The sequence below is a fragment of the Bos indicus x Bos taurus genome, chromosome 26 (assembly GCF_003369695.1).
Source record: "Bos indicus x Bos taurus breed Angus x Brahman F1 hybrid chromosome 26, Bos_hybrid_MaternalHap_v2.0, whole genome shotgun sequence".
NCBI classification, from domain to species: Eukaryota; Metazoa; Chordata; class Mammalia; order Artiodactyla; family Bovidae; genus Bos; species Bos indicus x Bos taurus.
In genome coordinates, this window is record NC_040101.1 from 18467700 (window position 1) to 18487267 (window position 19568).

The 19568-nt window shown below is 43.9% G+C and overlaps 1 protein-coding gene across 39 annotated transcripts in view; it reads right to left on the reverse strand.

Moving 5' to 3' along the window:
- Positions 1 to 2404, reverse strand: part of TCF7L2 (transcription factor 7 like 2) — a 202199-nt gene extending 199795 nt beyond the window's left edge. For 13 of the 39 annotated variants that reach the window (XR_003508949.1, XR_003508948.1, XM_027529365.1 and 10 more), the window contains exons 1-3: positions 1685 to 2401; positions 1329 to 1395; positions 965 to 1089 (exon numbers count right to left, since the gene is read on the reverse strand). Coding sequence is in view for 36 of the 39 variants with exons in the window: in XM_027529365.1 (XP_027385166.1) it covers positions 965 to 1089; positions 1329 to 1395; positions 1685 to 1873 (381 nt within the window). In the remaining 3 variants the exon portion in view is untranslated. Of the gene's footprint in view, positions 1 to 964; positions 1090 to 1328; positions 1396 to 1684 lie in introns of all 39 variants that reach the window. The other 26 variants (XM_027529400.1, XM_027529399.1, XM_027529380.1 and 23 more) reach the window with 5 other exon arrangements.
- Positions 2405 to 19568: the final 17164 nt, after the last annotated feature.

A 19568-nucleotide genomic window follows, 5' to 3' on the forward strand; every position in this document is an offset into this window, starting at 1 on the left:
TATAACCCCAAAGAACCAAATTCCCTAGAAATACATCAAGTCCATCCGGAGGACGCCATCCCGGCTGCACACAACCCAAGAACCGCGGCCACAGGGGCCTCTCCACCCCGCGCGGCCCAGGAGAGCCCGCAGCCAGCGCGCCACGCCGCCGAAGCAAGCCACGGCGCCCAGGGCGCTCGCGGCCCTGCGGGGTGGCCCCCAGAAAAGGAAGCCCGGAGCCCCCCAAAGGTTGCAGTGGAACCCGTCTAGGAAGCGTGACCTTCCAAGGGGAAAAGGGGAGGAGGGCTGAAAGCCAGCCATCGACACTAGAAAGCTAAACAAATCAGCGGCCGAGAGAGAAAGCCGAGGCGCTTCTCCAGGGCCCCGGGCTCCGCGCGCCCGCTAGTTCTCAAGTCCATACGCCCGGAGGGACAATCCGCTCTCTAACACCGCGCGTCGGGCGCAGCCCAGTCACTCCGGCCGCGGCAGCCAAGGGGTTAACCGGGGGAAGCCCAAGACGCCACAGAAGAGGGAAGGAAGAGAGAGGGAGAGGGAGAAAAGAAAGAGCCACACAGTCATCTTCCCAGGGTGAAGAAACAAACACCACCACCAAAGGGGGCGGGGGCAATCAGAGCGCAGGAGGAAAAAAAGAAAAAAGTTCTTCTGATTTTTTTCCCCCCCTACCACCACCCTAGCAGAGCCCTGCTTGGAAAGCAAAGTCTCCCCAACATCACGAGGCAACAAACTGAAAGCAAGAACATGGCGAAGTGCAAACACATCCCAGTCCACAAAAGGCAGAAAAGTTTGGAGAGTTTCGGGCTGCTGGGCCACGAGCGGGGGAGGGGAGGCGGGGAGGGGAGGAGGCGGGGAGGGGGAGGGGGAGGGGGAGGAAGGGGAGGGGGAGGAGGGAGGGGGCAGGGCAGGGGCCGCATGCGGGGCCAGGCGGGCGGGCTGCGGGCGGGGGGCCGGGCGCGGAGGCACTTACAGTTCGGGCGGTGGGCGAGAGCGATCCGTTGGGGAGGTAGGGGCTCGTCAGGTCGGGGATCATGATGAAGGGGTAGCCGGGATACGGTGGCCCCTTAAAGAGCCCTCCATCTTGCCTCTTGGCCGCTAACATGGCGGGGCGGCGAGGGGACGGCGGCGGCGGCCGCGCGGAGCGGGAGAGAGCGAGGAGAAACTTTTTAGAAAAGTGCCCCAAGTGGCCGGGGGCGCCCGGGGCCGGACCGGCGCACGGCCGGGCCGAGCGGGGCTCGGGGCCCGGGCGCGCGGGGCGGCGGGCCCCGGAGTGGGGGGCCGGCGGGGTGGGGGGCAGCTCCGGGCGGCTGCGGGGCCGCGCGGGGCGTACTCACCTTCTTCCAAACTTTCCCGGGATTTATCTCGGAAACTTTCGGAGCGAGGCGGAGGCCGTCTTTCCGCCTTCCCGGAGGGGTGGAGGTGGGGAGGGCGAGGGGCAAACGCCACGCAGAGGTGGGGGGGAGAAGGGGGGGAGAAAAAGGATCAGCGAGGTGGGGGGTTTGGGGTGAGGGGGAGAGAAAAAAAACAGGGTTACAAGTTTTTGCAATGGTGGCCCCACAAGCACACGCCGCTCGCCTGGCCCCGCGGCGCCCCGCCGCCGCCCCCAGCCCCGATTTCTCCCCTCTCAGCAACATTTGCCAAGCCCAGGAAATAGATTAAGAACCCCACCAGCCCGAGGGGCTTTTCCTACCTCGGAATCGGAGGAGCTGTTTTGATTCGTTTCTGATTCATTGACTAGAGACGATTTGACATCAGCTAAATCCCTCTCCGCCGAGGAGTTTTCGGAGCTCTTCTCCTCCTGCTCGCCCTCGTCTTTGAAGGAAATCAGTTCGTCGTTGGCGCCTAGGTCATCTCCTCCACCGCCGTTCAGCTGCGGCATTTTTTTTCACCCACCAGCAGCAATTTTGGAAGAAAAATGAAGTAGGAAGAAAAGCCAAAAAAAAAAAAAAAAAACCAAAAAAAGTTTTGCCCCCCCCCAAAAAAAATTGCAAGAAAAAGACGAGTCCAAGGTGAACTTTTTTTCTGCTTTGGGGTCTTTTTCTCCTGGGGAGGGGAAAGAGGGAGGAGGGGAGGGGAAGGGGGGGGAGATCTTCTGCACGCGTGAGTTTGGGTTTCTTTTTTCTCTCGTTCCCAAGGATCCGATCAATGTGCAAAAAAATAATAAATAAAAAAAGGGGGGGTAAAAAAAACACACCAACAACAACAAGAAGTCAGATATAAAGAGCAAAGGGGGGGGGGAAGCCGAAGATACAGGAGGAGCTCGTGCCGCTCGGATTTGAGTGAGTTGAAGTTAGACTGAGAGCTTTTCAGTTCAAAGGCGGCGCTGATTGACAGATAGAAAAAGGGGGATCGAAATCCGGAGGAACGGAGTAGTCTGGGAGCGGAGATTATTGACAGGGCGAGAGGAACACACTCGCTTAATGAGATGCCGGGGGGCGGGCCCGGCCCGGTGACGTATGCATAAATAAACAGCCGGGGTGGGCGGGGCGGGGGCGGCTAACAATGATCCTTTCGGGCGCCGGGAGAGGGAGGAGGGAGGGAAGGAGGAGGAGGAGGAGGAGAGGGGCGGGGGAGGAGGGGGGAGAGACGCAGGGAGGAGTGTGCAGGGGGAGAGGCCTGCGCTGAGTGTGTGCGAGCCCGGGAGTCTGGGCGAGGGAACGGGGACTCGCTCCGGGTGGGGGGCAGCTTCAGAAAAGACAATGCGGAGTAGGGGAAGGGGGGTGGGGGGTGGCGATCGCGTCAGGAATCCGAGTCGAGGAAGGCGGAAGGAAAGCCCACTTGGGGGGTGGGGGTGGGGATGTGGAGAGGCCCAGAAAAAGTGCACTTTAGAAATATTAGAAATAAGTCTTAAGGAAGGAGAAAAGGAGGAGAGTATTGGGGAAAGGGTGGGAGGTAGGGGTTTAGTGGTTAAGCCAGCAATGAAATCAACCACCCTTGGGCGGGATGTAACAGAAGTGGTCAAAAAGAGAGATCAACCCTCCACTCTCAGAGAGCTTGGGGAAGTGGAGGGCTGGGCAAAGTTCCTGGTCATCTGCAGTGAAAGAAACTATTAACCCACGAGGTCTTCCCTCCCCTTTTTTGTTTATTAATAGTGAATCATTTCGTTAAATCGTAAGTCTCTACTAGAATAAATATGCCAAGATGACTTTTTATCCAAAAAACAATCAAATACTGTAGTGTTTGTCAGGGGCATGAAAAATATCCTTAAGGAAAAATACATGATTCTTGATTCTTTTCAGTGTAGAATGTTGTTCTTTTTTTTTTTTTTTTTTAACTGACCTTGGAGGTGGTAGGAAATCAGCTAGGATTCAAAGTCCTTTCTGACTTTGGAGGTGAAAAGTTTGGGCGTTAACACCGCCAGGGAAAATAAAACTGAAAGTTCACCAGCCCCAGGGATCAGTGGTACTGGAGTCTTTCTGGAAGGAGATCTGAAATGAAATCCCCCAAAGACTGACCAAATAATCAAGATGTAGATGGGTCTGGCAGGAAATTGCTAACCCAGCTGATGCTAGAAGACCTCAGGGAGGAGATGGAAAACCTGAGGTTTGAGGCAGGTATTTGTTGATTTTTAGGCTGTCTCCTGGGGAGTAAATTGATTTGCTACAAAATGGGGAAGAAAATTATGTTAAAGGGGGAAAGGCCTGGGTCCCAAAACACAGTGTTTCTAGAAAATGGAGCAACAACACTCATTTTCTTGCAAATATCCAGTGAGAAGTGAACTGGAATCTGCAATAGGAAAGGGGACAAAAAGAACCAGGAAAAAAAAAGAAACCAATAGGGAATTAGCAAATTTTCTTTTAGGAACAGTGTTGGTCTAGAGTCCAAGATGTACTAAACTATTTCACCCATCCCTTAAAAACACATCTCACCTGCTTTTCAGCTGGCCCATCAGCACCTAAGCTTTCCAAAAGAAAGCAAATTTACCATGTAATATTTAGAGAGTTTCGGTTTTCAGCAAAACTGTTTTATAGGCTAAGGTCTCAGAAAGAAGACTACTAAAAATAATGATACCAAGATTGACAAGGCCAATGAATTCCCCTGCACTGGAAAAATTCATAACCACATTTGCACACTAAAGAGCAAGATGTGGGCAAAATAAAAATGTGGTGGAGGGGGGAGGCTATGGAGGAGAATCACAGTAACTCCCAACTTTAATATTAATCAGAAAATCACAAGTAGAGTGAGAAGGAGCCTGAAAAGAAGTAAAACAAATGTGTACATTTAATCAGACAGGATTGCATAGGATACAAAGCACAGGGCTAATTAGTCTCAGCAGGTAGGACTAACCTTCAGACTTCATAAATAAATAAGGCGGGCACAGTTTCTAAGAGGGTGAGTGGAGACAGAAAGGGGATTATTTTAAGACACCAAGTAAAAACATGAAGAATGAAATGCTTCACTGTTAAATCCATGTACAAATGGATTTAACAGTTTCCTTTTTTTAGGTCTTTTCACTTGGTTGCCTTTAGATTTACACATTTATTGAATGGTCATAGCTTTTCACACTTGCTAATTGTCACCTGTATACTTAGTGTGCCTGAGTCTGTCTGTACAGTGTAGACTTTCCTAAGGCCTGTTTTAAGGCCTTATTTACTTAAATGAGAACACATTTACAGTAACTCAATTTTATGGCAATTTCTCCTGTGCAATGGTTCTTTTATTTTACTCTAACCCTGATCTGAATTAAAATGAATGCTGAGGTCTTCTATGTCCTTTATAGGACTTACCTGGATAATAAAAGGTCATAAATATACTGAATTGAAATTTTAACGAAGGTACTTACTGTTTTTAATGTCCTGGCCTGCATTTTTATCATATGTAAATACTAAGGACTTTCTTTGGATGACTAGTAACCTCATCCATTTTGGCATATCCTTATGTTTCTCATTCAAAGGAAACTCTTTACATCTCTGATTTAGTTAATAAATTTAGAGTCATTCCATCATAGCACATTCACCACATTTAATCGTGTTGCTTTTTGCCATAGAAAGACTTGAGACCAGGAAGATCTCAGAGCATCAATTACCCCTGAGTCTCTGAAAGTGCTTTAGGTAATCTGGGGGGATAGGGGAGAAATGGGGGAGGGTGTGAAATTAAAATCAGCAAAAAGCAAGGTAATACAATATTTAAAAGAAAGGTCCAGTTGGCCTACAATGTAGATGTGTCGTTTGTAGATTTGCTGTGAAATTTTAAACAACTGCAGGCTGTGTCCAGGTGTTGAGGCTAGATACTGATGACTGACTTTTAGTTTAAAGGACAGAGAGTTCTGCCCAAATAGCAGGAGTTCTAAACATGGGGAGGAAACCAGACCAGTTCTGACTTTAGCCTGAGCCAAGGAGTTTTGCATGTAAGAAGCTGGGACTTCTTCCCTCAGAGCCCTTTCCCAGGGCCAGCCCAAGTCCTGAGCTGTAAGCAGACTGCCCCTCTGCCCTCGTTTCTTTATCCTCCTCCGCATCCAGTCTCTTTTGGCTTCTTCACTTCTCTGTTTTCTTCTACCCTTCAACCATCCCTCTATTAAATCTCTGTGGACCTGTGTTGCTATTAGTCTGCATTTTAACCTCAAAAATTAAAATAGTTTACCTCTCCCCCAGGTACTTCCTTGTTCATCCCTATCGGAAAGTGTGAAAGGAAGTTTCAGTTGATAGATATCACTTTCCAGGCATCAGTTTTCTACTGGGGGTTATTATGGCAGAGTGGTAAGTGTCCTCTGAAATATGGGACTGCGCTTGGAGGGATATGGCGGAAACAGGCTGGCCATTGGCCTTGTTACCTGTGGCCCCTTTGTCCTGTCTCACCTGACCAGTGAAGTGGTTGGACTGGATATTTTCTTAGGTCCTTTCTAACATTCAGAAAGTCTATGATTTCATACTTTCAGCCTATACCCCCATTATGCTGAGAGGCTCACCTATATAGGCTCAGCCTATACCCTCATTATGCTGAGAGGCTCAAACTATATCAGAAGTTTGGCTTTAGAATTTAGGAAAAACAAGGATAGTCTGCTTAGATTCACCAGAAGTAGAGAATACACGTCACCAACCATACTCAGCTTCCCCAGTCAATTGGCAAGATTCTAGTAATTAAACTTTGATGGTGTTGCATACGTGTGTGTGTATGAGTGCTGTGTGATTTTTCTTTAAATATCAAGGTTCCAAGATGGATGATCTGTTACCCACTGTGTTGGACTTATCTATGCAGGGAGTGTGCTGACTGAGGGAAGCCAAAAAAAGAATCTGAAAACATAAGGAAGCTATAAAATGGGGAAATGTTTAGAAGCCAAAGTCCTGATTCCACTGTGATATTTTCTGTTTGCTTTTTGTTCTGTGCGGGTAATGGTTCCTTATTTGGATCTTGAGGAAAGCTACTCCTTTAGCCAACCTAGGAACACTAAAAATTGGACACCTGAGAGTTTGTAATTTTAGTGAGAGGAAGAGGTAGGCAAACAGGGCCCACTTCAGGCTTCCCTGGTGGCTCAGTGGTGAGGAGCCTGCCTGCCAGTGCAGGAGATACGAGTTCCATCCCTGGTCCCGGAAGATCCTGCATGCCACAGAGCAACTAAGCCCGTGCACCACAACTGTTGAGCCTGTGCTCTCGGACTCCCAGGAACCACAGCTACTGAAACCCACACATCCTAGAGCACGTGCTTGGCAACAAGAGAAGACATTGCAGTAAGAAGCCCGAGCACCGCAACTAGAGGGTAATCTCCACTCGTCGCAACTGGATAAAGGCCTGTGCAGCGGCAAAGACCCAGCACAGCCATAAATAAATAAATTAATTAATTTAAAATATTTTTTTAAAAGGGCCCACTTCACAGGCAACCTTTTATTTCCACACCCCCCCCAACCCCGCAATGATTCTATCAAGGGACTCAGAGAGGCACACACCCTCTTCTTGAAACCCTGAGTAACACTGTTCTGTTTTTGGCACTATTCTGAAGCGTTTGCCTTGATCACCTTGCTTCAGCTAATGACAGGTCCAGGTAATAAAGTGAGAATAATGCCTGATGATCCAAGGGTTAATGGGAAGACGTATGCATTTGTACAGGGTTTCATCACCTGCCTTCATAAGCTGATCACTACCGCTACAGGCATTTGTGACAGGAGAAGCCTTTCAGAAGGCATCAGTCCTCCATAAATATACGTTTCTTATTGACACGATGTCTTTTAACCCTAATAGTAATGGAAGAAGGCAAATAAATGAAACATTTACTGCATTAGTTGCCTTTTTTTGGGGTGGTGTACTTTTCCTTTCTAGCCGTCTCTAGAAGATGTTTTCAGCCTAATTTGCTCCCTAGAAATTTCGCTTGCTACAGTTATACGTCTATGACGTTTTATTGCCTGGAGCCAAGTCTGCAAAAGAACTTTCTTAAGATATACTTATCCTAATGCCAAGCTACAGGAACCGAGCTGCTTTATGCTGAATTATTTGTGCTACCCTGATATACAGGGCAGAGACTGCCTGGTAGTCATTGCCATAGGGTAGGTCTAAATGTTTCTGAGAAGGGAAAAAAAGGCAAGAAAGAGGTGAAAAAAGTTTCATCTAGATTGATGTGTAGAAGTCTTTAGAATTAATAATTGAGTGTGTATTTAACATATTAAAATGCCTGAGGTTTTCTTTTCTTTCCTTTCCTTTTTAAAAAAAAAAAAAAACTTCAGTGACCCCATCCTTTTTCAGGGAACATCCTTGCCCACTCAAACCCGTTGTTCTGTTCAGAGATATCATGGATACCAAATCCCCTCCCCCAAAGACATAGGGACTTTAACTTGAGGCAAGGACTGTGTCCACCAGCATCGAACAATCTCATAAGGTGATTTACGTCTATTCAAGGGACAGAGCAGGTGAAATTTCAGGAGAGGACCATACCATTGTTCCCCTTGTAATGTATCTAGGTGTGGGCTAACACACCTGCTTCTGGCCAAAAGCATTGTGGGATGGAGGAGGATTCAAGGAGACACCCAGGACCAGGGTGTGAAGATTTCAGACCTGGGCCCCCAGGAATCTAGAACAGCTTTAAGCCCCAGCCTGTCCTTGAAAGAAAGTGAAAGTGTTAGTCACTCAGTTGTGTCCGACTCTGCAATCCCGTGGACTGTAGCCCGCCAGGCTCCTCTGTCCATGGAATTCTTCAGGCAAGAATACTGGAGTGGATTGCCATTTCCTTCTCCAGGGGACTTTCCCGACCCAGGGATCGAACCCAGGTCTCATGCATTGCAGGCAGATTCTTTACTTCTGAGCCACCAGGGAAGCACAGAGGAAAGTCTAAATCTACGTTGATCGTATCATTTGAGACTGGGTTAGAATCAGCTTTCCCCCACCTTGCAAAAATGCCAATTGCTTCTGCGCATTCCAGTGATATTTGTGGATTATATTTCCTAATGAAACACTCATTTTGATAGGGAAAGGGAAAAAGGATGAATGATGAGTTCCGGGTCCAGAGCGTGGATTGCATACAGACAACAGCCTGCAGCACAGAGACAAGACGCAAGGCTTCCAGTGAGTCGTGGAGCACACTCTGCCTGTTGGTGGCCTGAGGGCACACTGTAAGTACCCAACGCAGGAGCGAAGGCATTAATCGTTATTTCTTAAAGGTTCCAAGATCCCGAGAGGGAGAGATTATAATGACCCCAAAACCCCATAAGAAGCACGGTACCCCTCCCAGAAATGCCTCTCTGAGCACGCGGTCTTTCTCTAGGCCTGCATTCTTAGACACATTGTCCCACGCCAAGAGATGCTGCAGGTTCCCAACAGTCTGTATGCAGGACAAGCAAGCACATTCCTCCCTCCCACCCAGCAAAGGGCTCTGTTCACGTGAGTGCTAGTGTGTAAGGGCCTGTGAGACCCTCCTAATCCCACCAGGCTTTGCTGGCCACCCCCACCCCCCAGCAGCAAAAGCGATGACAATCTGGAAGCCAGATGAGGCATATCTGAGGGAAGGATCTGATACTGCTGTGTTATAGACTTTTCTTCTTTGAAGGAAACTCACATACCCCTCTTCACAAGAAGCATCTTTCTAATGTGATCTGGCTGTTCATGTTATTTTATTGCTGGCTACAAAACAGCATGTACTATAGAGTTCTTTTTTTAAAAAAAAAAAAAAAAGTATAATTGTTCTTTAAAAATATTTGAAAGGATGTGCTCCAAAAGCTCCAAAATGTCAACAGCACTTTTTTTCCCCCTAAATTTTAGAATTAAGGGTAATTTTTAGTTATACTTTTATACCTTTCTATACTCTCTGGTATTGTTTGGTTTTAACAACTGGGCATGGGTTGCAAATATTTCTAATTATTTGCATCATTAGAAAGAGAGATAATGCTCTTCTTTCTATTTTAAGAAATAAATGCTTCAGACTTTCCTTCTCTTTTTCATTCCCATCCCTCCTTGCTTGAACTGGGAATATTTCAAGGTAGCTGTTGCTCACATTACATCTGATACATCTTTGTTGTACAGAGCAGGCCTGTGTGCTGCTGGGCACTGAGCAAAGTCCTTGATCTCTGCCCACGAGTTGACAGTGGAAACCCACTACCACGTCGTGGTGGGGAAAAAAAAAAAATCTCCAGAAATTGCCATATGTCCCCTTTTGCAGGTTGAAGGGGAAACAAAATCATCCCCACTGGGCAACCCCTGTTTTACTGTGAACCTCCTCTCTGAAAGGAATATGATAAACTCATTTTAGTAAGTCATTTCTCAAACTGCTGAGAGGGGATGCCATCCCCTCTTCCACCAGCTAATCAGGACCTGTATCAGAATGGCCTGGGGCATTTCTTCAAACTGCACCACCTCCACTCCCTGGTGAGACCCTGTGCCTTGCATAAGGGGGCATCTTGGTCTCACCAGAAGTATTCAAATTTTGGCTCTGTCACATATGAATATGTGACCTAGGACAACTGCATAAACCATTCTTACATTATTTACTCATCTATGAAATGGGGGCATAATATCTACATCTAAGTGGTGAGGATTCAATGAAATAGCATGTACAGTTACCTTGATCACAGAAGCTTTCAATTGAGCAGATTTCCTTTCTTGCCCCCCTTCTTCAGATGGAGATGGATTGCCAGGATTTAGCCCAGTCCTGGCACCATGAGAGTTGTTCAGTCATTAAATTGTATACCACTCTTTGTGACCCCCATGGACTATAGCACACCAGGCTTCCCTGTCCTTCACTGTCTCCCAGAGTTTGCCCAAACTCATGTCCATTGAATTGGTGATGCCATCTAGGCATCTCATTCTCTATTGCCTCCTTCTCCTCCTGCCCTCAATCTTTCCTGGCATCAGGGTTATTTCCAATGAGTTGGCTCTTCATATCAGGTGGCCAGAGTATCTGATCTTCAGCATCAGTCCTTCCAATGAATATTCAGGGTTGATTTCCTTTAGGATTGACTGGTTTGATCTCCTTGCTGTCCAAGGGACTCTCAAGAGTCCTCTCCAGCACCATAATTCAAAAGCATCAATTCTTCAGTGCTCAACCTTCTTTCTGGTCCGATTCTCACATCTGCACATGACTACTGCAAAAACCATAGCTTTGACTAGATGGACCTTTGTCGGCAAAGCGATATCTCTGCTAATTTAATATGCTGTCTAGGTTTGTCATAGCTTTTCTTTCATGGAGCAAGCATCTTTTACTTTCATGGCTGCAGTCACCATCCACAGTGATTTTGGAGCCCAAGAAAATAAAATTTGTCACTGTTTCACTTTTTCCCCATCTATTTGCCATGAAGTGATGGGACCAGATGCCATGATCTTAGTTTTTTGAATGTTGAGATTTAAGCCAGCTTTTTCATTCTCCTCTCTCACCCTCCATAGGAGGGGTCAGTACATTTTAGCTCTTATCACTGTTTTTCTGCCTCTCCTAGTTACTCTTTTTGAGAGTTGCTGCATTATAAAACGGAAAGATTCCTAAACTCAAAACAAACACATCTGGAATGGTGGCTTTCAGGCACCAAAGACAAGCCAAGCAGTCGCAGGCAACTCTTTAGGGTCTCTTTGTGGTGCTGCCCACCGAGAAGGGGCAGCTCCACCACAAGACAGTTCCCAACCAACCTCTTTTCCCTGTCCCTCCAGGCAAGTCCCTCCAACCCATTTCGGGAGAGCGGCAGGACAGATTTTGAAAGCCCTCAAGGCTTCCTCTCAATCATCTAGTAATTTAATAATACACAGCCCTTTGCACGTACTAATTAAACAAGAGTGAGCTCCCGGGTGAGGGAGGCCAGCCACCCTTCCACCTTGGGCCCCAGGAGAAGTGGTTTGCCTGGAGGTAAGAAAAAAGAAAGGAAGAAGCTAGGTCAAAAGGGAAGGGAAGAATTCCAGCTCTGTGGACTTCAGCGGTTCGGTTCAGTCAAGGTGACCAGCAGCCACTCTGGGTCAGAGCATCTCTGGTAGGCGAGGGGCCCTCCTAGCTCTTTTACTTCTTAGGGGAGGGTGTCAGAGACCACTTTGCCCGTCCGAAGCTAGGTTTAGTCTCTCTCCAAAATGCACTCACACTTATGTATTTTACAAATTCTCTCTAAACTTTCGATTTAAAATTCCCTGTCCAACAACCTAGAGGGGCAGGATGGAGTGGGAGGTGGGATGGAGGTTCAGGAGGGAGGGGACATAAGTATACCCATGGCTGATTCTTACTGATGTGTGGCAGAAACCAGCAGAATATTATAAAACAATTATCTTCTAACTACAAATAAATAAATTAAATTTTAAAAATTTCCTGTCCAAAATAATCATAAGTAGGGGAGAAGAATAAATCAGGAGTTTGGGATGAACACACACACTACTATGATGCAGAAGATAGCTCACCAGCAAGGACCTACTCTACAGCACAGGGAAATCTAGTCAATATTCTGTGACAAACCTAGGTGAGAAAAGAATCTAAAAAGAATGAATATATGTGTATGTATAACTGAATCACTTTGCTGTACACTGAAAGTATCACGATATTGTAAATCAACTATACTCCAATAAAATCAAACATAAACATTATTAAAATTTAAAAAATCATCATAATTACAGTCTTATATTGGTTGAGTTTTACATTGCAGAAGCTCTTTCCAATAGGCATGTGGTAGGGTGTAGTTCTAGAATGATGGCCTTGAACCCGTCAGTGTCACTCACCAGCTGGGTTGCCTCCAACACAGTATTTCACTTCCCTACGCTCTTGTTTCCTTTTGCATAAAATAAAATTAGTAGAAGTAGCTCTTGTCAAAATTATTTACATTTTAAAGATGAAAAAAACTGAGACTGGGAAACACTAGAGTCAATGGCTCGGATTGGAACCCAGAACTCCTGACTCTTCACAATCGCTCTGCCTTTCTTTTAAAAACCATTAAAACTTTTTGTTGAGGTATAATATTCATATAGCAAAGTATAAAAATCTTAAACATTCACCCTGATAAATGGTTAGATGTGGACACATCCTAGTAACTCCCATCTACATCAAGATAATAGATGCTTTTGAACTGTGGTGTTGGAGAAGACTCTTGAGAGGCCCTTGGACTGCAAGGAGATCCAACCAGTCCATCCTAAAGGAATCAGTCCTGAATATTCATTGGAAGGACTGATGCTGAAGCTGAAACTCCAATCCTTTGGCCGCCTGATGCGAAAAACTGACTCATTGGAAAAGACCCTGATGCTGGGAAAGATCAAAGGTGGGAGGAGAAGGGGACGACAGAGGATGAGATGGTTGAATGGCATCACCAACTCCATGGACATGAGTTTGAGCAAGCTCCAGGAGTTGGTGATGGACAGGGAAGCCTGGTGTGCTGCAGTCCATCGGGTCACAAAGAGTCCGACACGACTGATCAACTGAACTGAACTGATTACTGAAACAACAGAAGCAATCTTTGTGTGCCCTCCAAGTCAAGATCCTGACTCCCTAAAGCAAGACTACCAGATTTAGTAAATAAAAAATACTGCTTAGGACATACTTATAATAAAAAAATTGGCTGCTAATCTGATATTCAAATTTAACTAAGTGGCCTGTATTTTATCTAGCAATCCTACCCCAAAAGCAGCCATTGACCTGATTTCTATGACACTAGATAAGTTTTGCCTATTCTTGTCAGAGAAGTGGAACCATATCTTATTGTACTTTTTTTTTTTTTTTATTGTCCTCTTTTGATTTAGGATTCTTTTGCTTAACATTACACCCAAGAGATTCAGTGATGTTAGCAGTGGTTCATTTTCATTGCTGTATAGTATCCCACTGTATACAATGGAATATACATTTATAATATACAATGAGTACAAGTTAAGTCATCGTATATTATAAATATATACATATACAATGAATATGAATTTATTTATCCACTCTACTATAGATGAACCTTGCTTTTAGCCAAGACAAACAGAGCTACTATAAACTTTATTCTTGTATATGCCTTTCTGTTAGTATCTGCATGCATCCCCATTGGGTATGTTACTAGATGGAAATTTCCTGTGACATCAGGGTATATATATGTTCAACATTAGTAGATAAAACCAAATCTTTCCAAAACTGTTGAACCAGTTTATTCCAGAATGTGCAAAGAATTTCTGTTGCTTCACCTGCTGTGTCGGTTTCCCCCATTTTATGATAAATATATAGGGAAATTCACATTTTCCTGATGGCTAATGCTGTTGAGCATCTTCACATGCTTATTGATTACTTAGATGTTCTCTTTAGGAAAGTGCCTGTTTAAGTCTTTTGCCCATTAAAAAAATGAGTTGTCTATCTTTTTCCAACTGATTTATAAGAATTCTTTACATGTTCTAGGTATAAATTCTTTGTCAGACATAGGTTTTGCAGATAGCTTCTCCCTCTCTGTGGCTTGCCTTTTCATGCTCATAATGGTACATTTTGATGAACAGAAGTTTTTAACCTTTATGGTTATTGCTTTTGTGTATGTTAAGAAATCTTGAATTACTCCAAGGTCACAGTAATATCCTCCTGTGTTGCCTTTTAGAAGGGTTTTCATTTATTTTTTAACATCTAGAGCTACTGGCCTTGTTTCTTTGTCTATGGTATGTATGACATATTTCTTTTCTCTCTCTTTCTTTTTTTGGGTCACACCCCACAGCTTGCAAGATTTTAATTTCCCAAGCAGAGATTGAACCCATGCTCTTGGCAGTGAAAACATAGAGTCCTAACCAGTGGACCACCAAAGAATTCCCTGTACATTCTATTAAATTTTAAATTATTTCTCAACTTCATAATCGTACAGAATCTACATTAATGATTGTTAATATCATCATGAGATAGCTTTATTCACTCCAGTCATTATAAGCATCTTTCTATGTGCTGAGGAACTGTGCATCCTAAGAATTTAAAACTTGAACTCAGCATGATGGTCATCTTCTTCTAGTTTACAGTGTAGCGTCTTGCTCCAAGTGGTCTGCCTCGGTCCACATATAGCCCACAGTGGAGACACCCACCGTGGAGACACATAAGTTCCTTTTAGGGGCAAAGTCCACTTAGATTTGCGCCTATGGCTGGGGTTTCCTGCCTGTCCTTCAGAGTCTGTGCAGGGAGCTGGCGAGCATGCTCTTCTTTTGGGGCAGCTCTGATTGGAAGTTCAAAGACAGAGACTGAAACCTGGATCATTTGTCTGTTGCAGGTCCCTGCGCCAAGTAAGAACCTACATTCCAGCCAAGTCAGTGGTAGGAAAGATGGATTGTCCAGTCACTTGGAGTGGCTCAAAAAAGCCTGGGGCAGCTGACATGTTAATAACAGGACAAGTAATAAATTATGAACGATGTTTGTGGTACCTGATTGTATCATAACTGTTTATTTTGCTGGACTCACTAGCTCTTCCCATCAGCCATCAGTTACATAGCTAACACCCAGCTAACACCAACTCCTGAGGCAGGAGAAGGTGGCGTGGATCCATAAAGGAACAGCAGCATCAACCTCAGTCCCAGTGTCCTTCTGAGACTTGATGTTGGTCCAGAATGTAGACCTTAAAATAAGGCCTAGCTCACTACCCTTGTACCCTGGGCTCTTGAAGACTATTCTACCTTATTCCCAAGAATCATCCAGAATGCCCTCCTGGTTCCTGGTCCCTCCTGTTGGCCCAGGCAAGCCCCCTTTCTTGGGAAGCCTCAAATAATTTTGATTTCCCACTGGGCCCATGACCCTCTTGGGACATTAGGGCTCATTATCTGGTTCTTCATGCCTTTGACTAACTAGAACACCCCACCTTCCCCAGGGAGCTTCAGCCTCCAATATTGACCTCCAACAACATGAACTATTGTCCCACCCAGGCCCATCACAACTTCCGTGAGAGCTGGAGTCTAGACACTGTAGAAGAAGGGAATTTACTCCCTAATTTTCCTGATAGAGTCTCCCTCCAGTTTTCTGCACCAGTCACTCCCTCCAGGGGAGAACCTGAGGTACTCAAATGATGCCGTCCTACCTAGAACCCCTTCCTACCTAATACTTCCTTAGCCAAAGGAACTGTCCCTCGGCGGTAAACTGTTCTTATCTAACTAGATGGGGGATTCCAAGTGTGTGTGGGGCTGGTCAGAGCCACAGAATTGAAATGTAAATGCGGGTTCTTAATGTATTTTATTTTTTAATTAAGTTTTATTGGAATAGAGTTGATGTACAATGTTGTGTTAGTTTCTGCTGTAGAGCAAAGTGAGTCCGTTATACATATACATACATCCACTCTTTTTTTTTTTAGGGACTTACCTGTAGCTCAGATGGGAATCTGCGTGCAATGCAGAAGACCTGAATTTGATCCCTGGGTTGGGAAAGGAGAAGGGAATCCACTCCAGTATTCTTGCCTGGAGAATCCCATGGACAGAGGAGCCTGGCAGACTACAGTCTACGGGGTCACAAAGAGTTGGACACAACCGAGAGACTAACACTACTACTCTTTTTTAGGTTCTATTCCTATAGAGGTCATTATAGAATATTGAGCTGAGTTCCCTTTGCTATTCAGTAGGTTCTTATTAGTTATCTGTTTTACCTTAATGTATTTTAAAGGAGTGAGGAAAGGCTGAGAAATTTTCCTGAGAACACTTTAAACTTGAAAATTTATCAAGAATCTCTGACAACATTGCTGTTTATTTCTGCCTTAATAATGAGGCAGAGCGGTAATCTTCTATGATAACCAAGTGAAAAGCAGAAAGGAACCTCTACTGGACCTTGTAAGGAGAGAAGCCAAGGGATACTAGGCCCAAGGGTGTTCTTAGAGCAAGCAAAGCAGCCTGGATGAAGCCTGGATGAAGACCAGAGACAGGTGGGAGGCAGGCCTCCAGGACAGACTGACCAGGACAGTTCAATCCCTGTTGCAGGCCAAACACAAGAATTTAGAAGGAATCAGGGCTCCTGAGGGCAGTGTTGGGGAAAGAAGACTGAGTTGATTGCATTCTGTGCTCCAAAGCTAGCAGGTCCCACCGGGAAATCTACAGGGAAGACCTTCGGAGACAAGGGACTCAGGAGCACCAGCACCTATGATCACAGCTAATTTTAATAAAAGGTGCTGGAACCAAAGCAGATTGTTAGATTCTCTTTACTTGAGCCCAAGGGCCTCTAGCAAGTCCAAGTTGTATTTAACTCTGTTCTATTTAATTTCCACAAGATAGAGGCCCGCCCCCCACTGCACACTCAAGTTTGCTTTCCCTGGAAGCAGCTGGAGGTGGCCTTTACAACGGAAATGCTTCCCTGGTGGCTCAGACAGTAAAGAAAACGCCTTCGATGCAGGAGACACCCGAGGTTCAATCCCTAGGTCGGGAAGATCCCCTAGAGAAGGGAACGGCAATCCACTCCAGTATTCTTGCCTGGAGAATTAACAGGGACAGTGGTGGGCTGTATATAGTCCATGGGGTTGCCAAGAGTCAGACACAACTGAGGGACTAACACTTTTTCACTTTCCTCTCAGACATAGGGAGGACTCTGCAGAGGGAACCAAAGGCTTGAGATCTGTACTGGAGAGTAAGTTAGGGGGTAGAGTGCACACAGCCCCTTCATCTCTCTGAGGAAGCATACTACTACTGTTGTTATTGTCGTTGCTATTATAATAAGTCAATTCCATTGAGGAAAGGAAGGGAAAGCAGGTGAATGCTATTTCTAAGAAATAACTTTGCACACTGGACTGAGCGTGTTACCCCGGATTGATCCCAAAGGCTTTCTAGAGCAACTTGATATGAACATAATTCAGAGGATTAAGAATTTTGAGAAAAAAAATTACATTTTTATCTTTACTGAACTCTCATTGAAATTTAGCATTTTCTTTTATTTTAAATGTGGGCAACAGACTGTAGACTGTTAGCAGTCACTGAGACCCTTTTTAAAAAACAGTTAACTTTATATTTAAACTTCCTTTTAAAAAAAAATAAAAAAGCTTTATCACTAAGCTTACCGGATCTTACTTCCCCAATCAGGGATTGAACCCAGGCCACAACAGTGAAAGCACCAAGTCCTAAAAACTAGACTGCCAGGGAATTCCCTATTTAAATATCCTTAATTATTTCATGTATTGCAACCAGCATATATTCCTTGTGTAGTAGAAATAATTTATAATAAAGTATAATTAAAAAACAAAATCTATAATTCTCCAGCTAACTACTAGGCCCAAATGAATTACCCATGTTAGGTAAATTAGACTTCCAGAATAGAGGAAAAGTTGAAGAGCCACCTAACCCAACTTTATGAGGCTAATCTTAATTCCCAAACCAAAACTAGACAATGACAAGGCATAGAAATAAAACTTCAGATCAACAGGGTCTGATGATATGACTAAAACTAACATTCTCTATTTCTTGGCTTTGCTATGTGGTGTTGGCAACTGTGGCTTTAATGCTACTAGAAATCATACATATTTTCATGTCACGATATAATGGTTATGGACACTTTAAAATAGCATTTATACTCATCATTAATTATAAATCACACACTTTCCTTAATAAAATAACATGTAGGTAGTTATACCACAAATTTGTTTTTAAAAAATAGTTTAAGAAATTTCCATTACTGTTCCCCATAATGGCTGTACCAACTTACATTCTCACTAACAGTGTAGAGGGTTCCTTTTCTCTACAGCCTCTCCAGAATTTTTTATTTGCAGACTTTTTCATGATGGCCATTCTGACTGGTGTGAGGTGATACCTCAGTGTAGTTCTGATATTCTCTAACAATTAGTGATGTTGAGCATCTTTTCATGTGCTTATTGGCCATCTGTATTCATCTTTGGAGAAATGTCTATTTAGGTCTTCTGTCCACTTTTAAAAATCTGCTTTCTTTTAATCAGCATAATTATTTTGAAATTCATCTATACTGCTAAGTGTATCAATAGTTTGTTCTTGGTGTTTTTATTTTTCCTGAGTGGTATTATATTGTGTGGAAAAACACCCAATTGTTTATCCATTCACTGGCTGATGGACTTGTGTTTCCAGTTCCTGGTTATTAGAAATAAAGCTCTGTTGAACATTAGTGTATAAGTCTCTGTGTGAACACGGGCTTTCATATCTCTTGGGTAATTACCCTGAGAATGGAATGGTATGCATTTAGATGCTTAAGAAACTGCCAAATTTTTTTCCAAAGTCATTGTAGCACTGACATTTCCACCAAGGGTGTAGGAAAGTTCCAGTTGCTCCACCTCCTCATCAGCAGTTGGTACGGTTAGTCTTCTTCGTTTTAGACATTCTAGATATGAGATCTCACTGTGGTTTTAGTTTGCATATCCCTCACTGAGTAGATAAAATTTCCTTGTTCCTCAAGGGCTTCCTTTAACTTTTCCTGTAACATGCTGGTGATGAATTCTTCCAACATTTGTATGTCTAAGAAAAGGTCTTTATTTCCCTTTTGTTTCTGAAATATATTTTTGCTGAGAATAGAATTCTGAGTTACCAGCTTAGAATTAACTAGTAACTAAGTTACCAGTGGAGAATAATTTTGTTATTTTTGTTTTCTAGTCTCCATACTTTTAAAGATTTGGTTCCACTGTCTTCTGCCTTGAATTGTTCTCGACAAGAATTCTGCGGTCATCTTGGTCTTTGTTTCTATTGCATAGTGTGTCTTTTATCTCTGGCTGCTTTAAAAGTTTTCTTTTTATCACTGATTTTAATCAATTTTATTAAGATATGCCTTGGTAGTGTAATATTGTTCATGTTTCTTGTGCTTGGGATTTGTTGCCCTTCTTGGATCTTTGGGTTTGTATTTTTTAATCAAATTTGAAATGTTTTTGATCATATTTCTTCAAATATGCTATCCTTTGGGGATCCCAATTACATATTTTTTGGCTGTTTGAAGTCCCATAACTCAATGATGCTTTGTCTATTTTTTTTTTTAAAGATATTTTTTCTCTTTGTGTTTTATTTTGGGTAGTTTCTATTACTATGTTGGCAAGTCCACTAATCATTCTTCTGCAGTGTGTAATCTGCTACTAATCCCATCCACTGTATTTTTCATCTTAGATATTACGGTTTTCATCTCCAGAATTTCTAATAGGGCCTTTAAAAATATCTATCTTTGATGTCCCTACTTAATACATTCAATCGTTCCTATAGCTTTTTGAATATAACATTTTCTTGTTTTAATGTCCATGTCTGTTAACTTTACCATTGATGTCATTTCTGAATCAGCTTTGATTAATTGGTTTGCATAC